At 43.8% G+C, this 12,438-nt stretch overlaps 1 protein-coding gene across 2 annotated transcripts in view; it reads right to left on the reverse strand.

Moving 5' to 3' along the window:
* DLG5 (discs large MAGUK scaffold protein 5) overlaps positions 1-12,438 on the reverse strand; it is a 192,091-nt gene that overhangs the window by 81,895 nt on the left and 97,758 nt on the right. For both annotated transcript variants that reach the window (XM_037905726.2, XM_037905728.2), the window contains exon 3: positions 7,619-7,784. In XM_037905726.2, the coding sequence (XP_037761654.1) occupies positions 7,619-7,784 (166 nt within the window). The remainder of the gene's footprint in view (positions 1-7,618; positions 7,785-12,438) is intronic.

A 12,438-nucleotide genomic window follows, 5' to 3' on the forward strand; every position in this document is an offset into this window, starting at 1 on the left:
GAGGGGCAAAGCCACTCTGCCTGGTGCCGAAGATGACAGTACATTGAACAGGGAGTCCAAGGACTCCTCCAGCTCCTCTGCCTGGAGGTGAAGGCTCGATGCCACCCATTTTAAAAGTTCCTGAAGTCCTTCTGAGGGACAGAGTGGGGCGGGGCCACTATCGCCTCATCTGGGGAGGGCGAGGAAGCCAGTATGGTGCTCTGGATATCCACCGGCAATGGAGGGTCCACCACTTGGTCGGTCTCCGGGCACGGTGCCGAGGACATACTTCCCACCAACCCTCTCCTCAGGGGCCTGGAGAGAGAGACCAACGGCGCCTCTGAGGCTCTGGCTACTAAGCAGGCCCTCACCGGCCTGTGCCGACCATTGGGCCCGGTGCCTCTGCACCTGCTGTGGCACCGACGGCCCCAGCTGCTCCGCCTGGCTGGCCTGGCTCATGGAAGGGCAACTACGAGCGGAGCCCGGGCTAATAAACGACCTACCGCTGTCACGGGACCGGGAGGAACAGCGGTGCCGGGAGGGGCGTCGCCCACAGGACCGCGATCTCGATGCGGAGGACCAGTACTGCCTGTAGCTGCTGCTCTGAGATCTGCTCCAACGGGCGGACCCATGACAGCGCGGTGCTGGCGATCTACGCCCTGGGCTGCGGCACTATGCCTTGGCAGAGACTTGTAGTGGGATTCCAAGCAGGAACAGCAAAGACATCCATGCCGCGACTGGTTGCCGTGACCCCTGTGAGACGAGGGCCTCTGGCGATGTCTGCCTCGGTCCTGATGGTAATCGCTCCGTGGCGTGGAGCGGTGCCAGGAGTCCCGGTCAGACGGTACCCAACCAGACAGTCTGGTGGGAGTCAAGGACGTGGACTGCATCCCAAACAGTCGCTGGGTGGAGAACGAGTCGGGAACATTCCCATGACCGAGACAGGTGCTGCGTCGGGGGCGACTGTTGAGAACCCAGTGGTGGCTTACCTCTGGAGCGGGGGAGCGACACCGGCGGTGCTCCTGGTACCGGCATGGTCATGACGTCTTTGGCCACCTGCAGGGCCTCCAGCATGGATGGCATCCAGACATCCAGGGAGGCCTGGTCCTACGTGGCTGGGCTACTCCGCTCAACGTGAGTTGGAGATCTAAAGGCCAAAGGGCATCGAGGACTGCCCGACAAGGGGCTAGTCTCTGCCCCCGGTTACCTCAGTGCCACTGCGAAGAAGGCACTTTCTTAGCCTTCTTATGCCCCATAGACAGGGAGTGGTGCCGACCAGTCGAAGGCACTGGAAGGTCGCCACGTACCAATGCTGCGGTGCTTGGTGCCGACTCGGAGCAGCACACCGGAGCCGGGATCAGCACCGACTCCATGAGAATGGCCTGGAGCCTAATGTCTCTCTCTCTTAGTCTGAGGTTTAAACGACTTTCAAATTTTCCAACAATCACTGATATGGGTCTCACCCAAACAGTGTAGACAGTCCGCGTGTGGATCACTCCTTGGCATAGATCGCCTACAAGTGTCGCATGCCTTAAAACCCTGGGCACGTGGCATGCCCCAGCCCGGGTACTCTAACTAAATGAACTAACTGTAACAGCTAACTAACTATAGGTACTAGCACTGAACAAACTAAAAAGTTCTGGGGATGAGCTACAGCAAAGCTGGGGCAGCACAGTTCCGATGCACCTTCACTCAGCAGCAAGAAGGAACTGAGGGTGGGGGGAGCACGCAGCTCCCCTTATACCGCGCCATGGAGGCGCCACCCCAGGGGTCGCTGGGGTGCTCCCCCTACAGGTACTGCTGGGGGAAAAACTTCCGGCACCGGTGCACGTGGCAAGCACACACACCTATTGTGGAATACACATGGGTAATCACTCGAAGAACAACACACCCCTAATAGCCTTTAATGAGATGTGCAAATTACAAGCCACTCTAAATCAAGGATTACTTCAGAGACCGGAATTTAAAATATCAGAATGACTAGATGAAAACAACTAAAAACATCTACCTTGGCTGGCTGTTGGACTAATTTATCATGAACTCTCACACAAAACTCATTTACTGAGCTAAGGGGCGATGGGAAGTTTTTGTTAGGAAACCCTCTAGTTGTGTGAAACTACTAATTTTAGTGTTGGTAACAAACCAAACTAGCAGTATTTTGTCCTAACGTGTTTTTGGCCCATTAAACTTCTGTAGAAACTCTAAATTAAACTCTTTGCTATCTCTGGATAGCCACAATGTTTTTCCAAGACTGAGTTTTCTGGTTTCACAATGAAACATTTGATAGTCACATGACCTGTCTCCTGGGTCCCCTAAAAATGAAACTAACCAGCAGACCAGCGTTTCCCAAACTGTGTTCCGCAGAACACTGGTGTTCCACACGATGTGAATAGGTGTTCCATGAAAGAACCTAGAAAGAATTTTGACTCTTGCACTTGATTTTTGTACTACTTTATACGCGCTTTCCAGTTAGAAATTGTTAGTTCAAATTATTTAAAATTTGTATTTTTGCTTTGTTTTATAAAATAAAATATATTTGAGCATAAATAACGCAATTTTTAATTTGAAAACCAAATGACTACAAAATAATATAAGTGTTCCGTGGCCAAAAAAGTTTGGGAAACGCTGCAGTAGGCAATGAAGAGAGCTGAGTGAAACTCACTGATTCTTTTGAACCCATTTAGTCTCCTATCAAATTTGTTCAGTTGCCAGTTTAGATCACATTTCCCCACCCCCGAAATGCCAGCACTGCAAGCTCAGCCTGAAAAGTAATCAGGATTCTTTCTGCTTCAGATATAAACAGCAGTAAGGATTCTGGAACTAAAATCTAGCTGGCAGTTCAATTGATGAGGAAGAATGGAAGTGGTCTTTGCACAGCTGCAGTGGTGAGAGTAGTAAAAATAAAATACTGATCACATAAGATTCACAGACTAACAAGGAGTATGTGAGCAATACTAATGTGCCTTTTTATTTTATTTGTTTACTTAAGGAATAGAGCTATATTTTGACTGAGGAACTCAAAGTGAGCAATTGTGTCTCAGCATCTAACTCCCCTCTCCCAACATGAAACTGGTCTTGGGAACAACCGTCTTGCCTGACAAATCAGAACAGCATTTAAAACTGAACTTCACATTACAGATGAACTTCCAATAACAAAGCCAGACTTTCATGAACACTATTTTTACATGTTCTCCCATCAAGAATGCCAAGCAGCAGAATACCCCTTTATTAATAGTGCTGTCTGAGTTATCAGCATTATCAACTGTTAGAGAGTATTTCCTTTTCAAAATGTTAATCCAAGTTACCAAAAATAAAAGTCATTCTACATTTATCCACCCCCCTGACAGAAGCATTCAGAACCCAAGTATGACTTAAATGAGGCTTTAGGGTGAAATTATTGAAAGCAGACACCATCTGTCCAACAGAGTAATTAAAATGGATGTTAATTGAACCACAGTTTAAATCCCAGTGAATACACTATGCTTATTGAGTCCAATAAACACATGCTCATATTAAGCTTGCAATCAGAAATGTACATTCGGCAAAATATTTCAGTGTGAGAGATTCAACAAAAAGGCAACTGATAAGTTTGTCTCAAAGGCAAACAAACATTTTTTTTTCTGTAAAGTGAAGAAAGAATGTCCAATGTCTCAAACTCTGCTGAAGTTAATATTTAGAATCCTTACCTTACAAAGACTCAGCTGGAAATAAACACACAGAAATACTGCAGGTGTACACAATCTAACCTACCTACCCAAAGGTGGCGCTAACCTCAATAAGAAAAGGAGGAATTGTAGCAAATTTGTTAGTCTCTAAGGTGCCACAAGTCCTCCTTTTCTTTTTGCGGATACAGACTAACACGGCTGCTACTCTGCTAACTGCAATGATGCTGGTACTTGTATCCTAGATAGCTGGTCCAAATGTAAACAGAAGAATGTTCTATATTGCCATTTTAGAGGTTTAAGCCCCACCAACCGACGGCAATGTGGAAATGCAGATGGAATTATATTATAGATCAAAAAATCAAAGATCAAACTGTTACAGCAATACACATCCTTTTAAAACTATACAGCAGTCAGATCAGAGTTCAGATCTGGGCAATTTTACTTTGCCCCCAGTTGCAGAACTATGTTCCCTAGAGCAAGGAGATTATTTTAATTAAAGAGATGTATTATATTTTATAGAAATGTCAGTTTCAAAGCATATAAACAAATCTATAAATCCAAAGTGTAAGAATTACAGGTCAAATCCTGCTTTGACTCATATACAGTAGAACCTCAGAGTTACAAACTGACCGGTCAACCACACACTTCATTTGGAACCGGAAGTACACAATCAGGCAGCTGCAGAGACGGGGGTGGAAAGCAAGTACAGTACAGTAGTGTTACAAGTAAAATACTAAAAAAAATAAAGTGAAAGTTTAAAAAAAGATTTGACAAGGTAAGGAAACTGTTTCTGTGCTTGTTCCATTTAAATTAAGATGGTTAAAAGTAGCATTTTTCTTCTGCACAAGTATCAAGGCTGTATTAAATCGATGTCCCGTTGTAAACTTTAGAAAGAACAGCCATAACATTTTGTTCAGAGTTATGAACATTTTAGAGTTACAAACAACCTCCATTCCCGAGGTGTTCATAACTTTGAGGTTCTACTAAATAACTCCCACTGAAACTCCCTTTGGATTCCAATTGGATTGCCTTCGGTATACATCAGGGCAAGACTGGAATCTGGTCACATTAGCAAGGAAATATAAACTAAGTTCCGCTAGCACTCGCTGGCATAGCAGCATGTACCCTACTTTGGAAACAACCACTCCTCTTTCCCAGCATACTCCACTCTGATAGAAATGTTTTTAATCCCCTGCATCATGACAGGCCAGGATCTCAGTTTGTCAATACTACCTGTGTACACCCACAAACAGAAGGAAAAGCACAAGCCTTTAGGTAGAACAAAAGCTAACAAAAAAAGCTTACATTTAGAGCTGGGGGAAAGTTTAAGGACAAAACATTTTTTCATCAAACACACACAGATTTGGGTTGACCAAAACATTTACAGAATTTGACAAATTGTTTCTGTAAAAAAAAAAAAAAAAAAAAAAAAATCTGAAAAATAAAATGTTTTGTTTCAACATTTTTAAAACAAAATGTTAACTTTTTCATTTAAAACAACTGTTCATATGAATTGTACTTCAAATTTTTTAACAAAATCGAAAAGAGGCAAAACCACAAAAACTAAACAAAAATATGTCCTTCTGGGTCAAACAAAATGTTATAATTTTTTACTTTTTCTTTTTGGTTCGGGCACTGAAGCCTGGGGGGGGGGAAGAGGAGAGATATGTATATACACACAGCTCTACTTACAATACCTGGGCCCAACCCTATGGTCCTACAGAGATCAATGGGAGATCAATGGGGAAGGACTGCAAAATGGAAATTAAAAGTAATATGAAAAAGTACTATCAAGGAGATTTATTTATTTTTTAAAGAATGAAAGTGAAGTCAACTCAATCTATTCATTTTCTATTTCTGAAATCTCTCTAATTGTTTGGAAACTAGTACCTATCCCTCTTTAATATAGGCTGTTTAAACATTGGTCAACCACAATATTTATTTTTAAGAAGTTGTTCTTAAAACTGTAAAAAGCTTATAAATATATTTTCCATTGCACACATTTCCTGCATCTATAGCAGTGGATTGATCTCTTGTTCAAAAAAAAAAAAAACAAAAAAAAAACAAAACTTGGCACTCTAAAAGCACAAACAGAACCTTATAATAATATCCTGACTTATGTTACAAGAAATTATTATTATAAAATACTGGTAGTCAGGCAGCCAAATCCTTAAGTCAGGCAAACTCCGTCTGCTTCAAATGGGAGTTCTGCCTAAGTGAAAACTTAACAGCTTCAGGATTGGGCCAAATGATACACAAAAATGCTTTGGAGATCCTTTGATAGAATATGTGACAGAAGTTCAAAGGGTTTAATGCTCGTTAAATAAGTCTCACAGCACCCCTGTGAGGTAGGTAGAATGGCTGGCTCAGGGACTGATAATGGCAAACACAGCCTTTCAACTCCAGTTAACGGGTTCAAATCCTGAAAATGTTCAGAAGGTCTGAAAGTTCATAGTTAACAGTCTTGCTTCTAATACTCAGGTTAGCAGAGACCCCATAACAATAGGCACCACTGACAAATAGGGAAATTGAGGCGCAGACCAAGATTTGCCTCAGGCCTCCCCAGGAAGTCTGTGTTTTGTAAATGCATTTCAGCATCCAGTGGCCATGGGACTAATTTACTCCAGGGCTCAACATATTTCCCTGACAAGTTCTATGCCGACGACTGAGTCTACTAGCATTAGTAGAAAATACCTGTACTAGCATAGCCCCTCAAACCCATGTTTCTATAGGATCACATTCTCACTCCTCCAAAATAAACCAACCCTTTCCCCATCTCCACTTACCTCCCTTGGACTCTGAATTAATGCTTCCCACCTAACAACAACGGATTGCAAGGCAGCCCCCTCTTCCAATTAAAACAATGAATATTGGGGTTGCCCAGGCTTAGTTTATTGTGGGCGGCACTAATTATTTAAATTTGTGGGTGCCCAACATTGCTCAGTGCAGAGTTGCACATTAACAGTGTGCAGCCCCCACAATCAGTATATGCTGTATCCCCAGTAAGTTAGTGCTGGGGAGCCCCCTTTTCCTACAAGACATTTTATGCTGGGCCATCTCTCTATGCAGGGCTCTATTGCTGCCGCTAGTCCATTTGCCCTGTTCTCACACAGAAAGCTGCTGGCCTCCTCTCTTACTCCCAAAGAGAAGTAGTTCGGAGCTTGCTCTGCTCCTTGGCTTCCTCTCCTTTGTAAACAGAAGCAGCTCTATCCATTCTGCTCACTGCCTTTCCTTTCCCCTCCCCTCCTCAATAATACTAGCCATGACTTCTCCACCCCTCCTCTCCAAGGAAGGAGGCAGTAACTTTCCAGCCCTAAGATGCCCACTCACTGTGGGCAAGTGGGTTTTGCAAGTATTTTATATACTCTCACACCAGAACTCTTGGAGTGGAAGAGCTGTTCACCCCTCTCTTGCTAATCATTAGCTCAGAAGCAATGGGCAGTAACAAGTGGCTCTTAATCCTACATGTGGTTACCCAGTTTCCCCTGTGGATCCCAGGAAGAAGTTAGGAGAACACTGTTCCCCAGAAGACATAGGACCCTGTGGTAGGTCTCAGTCCCTGCAAAAACTCCCAAGGTAAGAGGAGACTCAGGTCTGTGGAGAATGGACTCATACCCAATGACAAATGAATTTCCATGGACTGGAGTGCTGCCAACCCTCATTTGAGCCCAACAGCGAAGTGGGTTTGAAAAATGCCCTACTATAGGAGACATCTGTCTTCTGTTGAGGTAACACCCAGGAACTACAAAGCTATATCTTTTCATCATCCACATGAGTCAGCAACAAATATTAGTGCCAGGTGTATACATTCTGGGAGTGGTATAAACACATTTTGCAATCTATTTGCTAACTGCTTTAGCTATGAGTGGCAGTCCATGTAACTCATGAAAACCAAAATACATACAACACCCCTTAAAGACATATTCAAATATAATATATTTTTATTATATATTTATTTTATATATATTTTTTACCTGCAATCATCGAAGGTTGATCCAGGAGACGAAAGTGCAAGGCGCTTGCGTAACTCATCCCTCTCACGTGTAACCTGGCGGAGCTGGAATAAAATAGTCTCTAGTTTCTCATTCATCTGCCTTGTGTCTAAGACAGGTGGTGGGGATGATGCTTTGCCTGTCGTACCTAATAAGAATATAAATATTTGGATTAGATTGTCAGATAACTTCTCAAGACTTGAACAAATAATATATGTTCATTATAATTAGCCAGGCTAAATGGATAAAAACCATGCATAAGAATTTTGTTTAAAAAAAAAAACAAAAACAAAAAACACCCAAGCTGCAGTCCTGCATGCTGCCTCATGAGGCTCCAATGAATTCACTCAGACTGTGACAGGATGCAGGGATCTGACAATGCAGACTGGTTTGCAATATCGCGGCCCTTACATACTTGTCAACAGAGTCACCAACAAGTCAAGGTGCTAGAAGTGGAAGACATTTTATGGGAAATAAGTAGCAGCAGATAGAGAGGCCTTTGTCTACACTGGATATTTGTCCCAATTACAGACACTGGTTGTCAGCTGCTAGTGTGGCTTCAGTGTTGCAAATCCCTACTATGGGCAAAGCTGTTATTGACAATGGTGGAGTTTATTGCGTGGATGAAACTGGAATAAGATCCATCAATGCACGTAGCAGCTTTGCTAGTCTACACCGGGAACAACAATGCAGCTGCTCCAGAATTCCGCCCCGCTTTCCCCAACACATACACACATACACACACACACACACACACACCCCCCAACTATATACATTCACTGTTTTGCAAAGTATTACAATTGACTCTCTTTTTAAAATAACTTGACCTTTAGTTAACTATTTGCCACCACTGATGATGCAGGATAAGCCCAAAATAAAACGTGGAAAGCCTGAGACATTTTGAGACAGTCTCTCAAGCTTCACTAAATCAGCTGCCAGGATAGAATCCATGCCCAAACATTGTGGATCAAGATAGTACAAAAATTCATGAAGACATTAAACATCATGTAACAGCTTTGACATTCAAAAAGAATCTGGAATGTAATACCTGTACTGAGTGACAAAACAATTCAATACCCCTTGATACATCACAACAGATCAATCCAATATATTTGAAATATGCATTTTAAAAAAAAAATCAAAGGTACATATGAAAAGTATCTTGCATTACATTTTGAATATTATTTTCTAAAATGAGTTAATCACATATTTATCAAGCTGAATTACACGACAGTCTCCCGAATGGGTTGTCACACATGAGGTTTATGTGACTGAATCACTGTTGTTTTTTAAATTTCAGCAGTGACTGATGGTGCAACATTCCCTCAGACAGCTATAAACATCCATTCATCAGGTCACTGTAAGAAGAGGTTAACTTCCAGCCAAGACTTGTTAATCTGAAGTATTTTGTTTCAAAACATCCTGGCATTAAATCCAGTTGTAATTTTAGTTCTGCCAGCTAACTGTCAGATTCTAATCTTAGATGCAGGTCACAGAACAGAAGTTATAATCTAGATCTATGCTGAGATTTGTAATTCTGTAATTTTCTAATGCAGTTTTCCACAAGAAAAAAAAAACCTGACAATTTGCCTGAGGTATAATTTTTAAAAAAAACAACATAAGGATGAAGGATTTTAAAGTGAAGCCTTGTTAAGATGTGATTTTATTATAATCACACCTGCTTTCATCTGAGGCCCTCAAAGCACACTACCAAGGTAGGTAGTTATCTCTATTTTAGGACAGGCAACCTGAGGCACAAAGATAGGTAACCTGAGGTGCAAAAATTTCAAAAATGTTACTGATTTTGGGTGCATTACTTGAGACATTAGATTTCCAAATTTTCAGAAGAGCTAACCACACATAATTTCAAATGAATCAACAGACTCCCAGTACTTCTTAAAATTATGCCCAACGTCTCTCAGATAAGGCGCACAAAAACTGAGGTAACCAAAATCAATGGCAATTTGAAAATGTTGGTTTAGGGCAGTGGTTTTCAAACTGTGGTTCGCAGTGGGTCGTGGTGGATCTAGTCAGCAGTAAGGCAGTGGGTCATGGCAGATCTGGTCAGCACCACCAACTGTGCCATTTAAAGTCCCGTCGGCGGTGCTGCCTGGCTAAGACAGGTTAATCCAGCTGCAGGTCCAGCTCCTAGGTGAGGGCAGCTCCACATGTTGCCCCTGCCCAGAGAACCGGCTCCGCACTCCCATTGGCCAGGAACCAGCCAATGGGAGCTCGGGGGGCAGTGCCTGTGGGCAAGAAGTGTGCGGAGATGCTTGCGCGCCTCCACCTAAGAGCCAGACCTGCTGCTGGCCGCTTCCGGGATGCAGCGCAGTCCACAGTGCCAAGACAGGCAGGAAGCCTGCCTTAGCACCCCCATTGCACTGCTGATGGGGAGCTGTCTGAGGTAAGCCCGCACCCCCCCAAACCCAGAGCCCCCGCCTCCATCCCAAACCCCTCATCACCAGCCCCACCCCAGAACCTGCACCCCCAGCCGAGTCCTGACCCCCTCCTGCACCCCAACCCTGAGCCCCCTCCTGCACCCCAAGCCCCTCATCCCCAGCCCCACCGCAGAGCCTGCATCTCCTGCCCAGAGCCCTAACCCCCTCCCGCACCCCAACCCCCTGCCCCAGCCCAGAGCCCCCTCCCATACCCTGAACCCCTCATTCCGCCCCCACCCCGCAGCCCTCACCCCCACACCCTAACCCTCGACCCTGACCTCCTCCCACACGCCAAACCCCGCATCCCCAGCTCTGTTGGGTCGCAGGCATCAACAATTTTCTTCAACTGCGGAGCCAGAAAAAAAAAGTTTGAAAACCACTGGCTTAGGTGACTTACCCAACACAACATAAGAAACAGTTGAGAGCAGAATCAATACAGGCTTATACATAAAGAACAGTCCCTTTTGGTGTTCGTAAGAAAGCCTGTACCTACCACAAGATAAACCATTAATTTAAAAAACAAAAAAAGTGTAAGAAGAAATCCAATGCACTGTACGGTTTTGCTAGGTTAGAGATAATAAAAGGCAGATGTGTTTGGCTCGACATGAACCGACTGTGTCTTCTTTCTCTGATATTTTTAGGTTGGAGATTCAGAATCACATTATTTCCTAAGGTACACTCTCAACTCCTATTGATTTCAAGGCATTGAACAATCTAGATACCGAAGATAGCTGTGGCAGCATCTCTGCTGTCCCATAGTTTTACTTTATAAACTTTCCGAAGTTCTCCATGGTTTGCCTGTGCTATAGAGGCTACATATTCTAGGCCAGGCGTTCTCAAATTTCATTGCACTGCGACCCCCTTCTGAAAACAAAAATTACTACACGACCCCAAAAGGGGGGACCGAAGCCTGAGCCCGGCCACCCTGAGTTGGGGAGAGCCAAAGCCAAAGCCCGAACCCCACTGCCCTGGGCGGGGGGACCAAAGCCAAAACCAATGGCTTCAGTCCCAGGCAGGGGGTCTGTAACTTGAGCACCGCTACCCAGGGCTGAAGTCCTCAGGCTTCAGCTTTGGCCCTAGAAGGTGGGGCTCGGGCTTCTGCCTTGGGCCCCAACAAAACTAACCCAGCCTTGGCAACCCCTTTAAAACATGGTCGTGTCCCACTTTGGGGTTCCAGCCCACAGTTTGAGAACGGCTGCCCTAGGCAAATGGACTGAACTGAATGCACGTCATTGTGGCCCATATTCCTATACTGCTAGGACTTCACCCGTTGTCCCTGTGTATTGAGTATCCGATCCCTTGTTCTTTGATTACCAGACAGCTACATCATGGGGAGTGGCAACACAAGTAATATGCAAGTACCCGCTACATGGGTCATTCCAACTAGGTTTTTAAAATATTGTAATAAACCAGTCAACTAATTTCATTGGACTGTGAACTCTCTGAGCCAGAGATGACCCTTCTATTCTGTGGCCCAGATAGAGAAAGGTACCTAAATACATGTGTGACTTTACTATAGTGTGACAACTTACGCTTTGAGTTATGCATAGAGAAGGAACTTCCTGGATCAGGGCCTATGTCTGTACAGCACCTTGCTCAATCGGGTTCCTGTTATTACTAGAGCGTCTAGATGTTAATGCCACTGCATGTTTATTAATATACGGCTAGTTTTTCAGTCTAAATATTTCAGGTAACGATTTAGTATTATCACAACAAAAATGGAAGAACTAGTAACCACGAGAACTGTTCTGAAGTCAATCTAGGGCAGAAACAGTCAGTCTAATGAGCATTCAGTTTAGGGGTATCTTCAACCTGATTTACAAATGAGCCTACTTCACGTCCCTACCTCAACCCATAAGGTTCCCCCAACTCCTCTTCGATAAATTCACAAATGTCACCACTAAGTAAAATTAAGGCCCATCTCCTTGAGACGGTTTTTCCAATCCGATGAAAAGTTCATCATTTTGGTGAAGATAACTACTCATACACAATTTTTTTTTTACTGGACCAACTTCTGTTGGTGGAAGGTGAAAGCGTCCAAGCTAAACAGAGCTCTACCTAAAAAGCTTGTACTGTCCACCGGCAAAAGTTAGTCCAATAAAAGATTATCTCATCAACCTTCTCTCTCATATCCTGGGACCAACATGGCTACAACAATACTGCAAACACGTATAAAATAACAGTTGTAAACTACATGCACACTGATGGTTTGTAATACAAAGAAATGGTGGGGAACAGTATTTTAGGTTGGTGGTTTGCTTTAACTAGCAGCGGATACATAAAATGATCTAGATAGGATAAACAGAGATAAGTAGGAAAGGAGGAAAAAAAAGATCCGGACCTATTTCTTCTTTGTAATTATGT

This window comes from Chelonia mydas, chromosome 7 (genome assembly GCF_015237465.2).
Source record: "Chelonia mydas isolate rCheMyd1 chromosome 7, rCheMyd1.pri.v2, whole genome shotgun sequence".
Classification (NCBI taxonomy): domain Eukaryota; kingdom Metazoa; phylum Chordata; order Testudines; family Cheloniidae; genus Chelonia; species Chelonia mydas.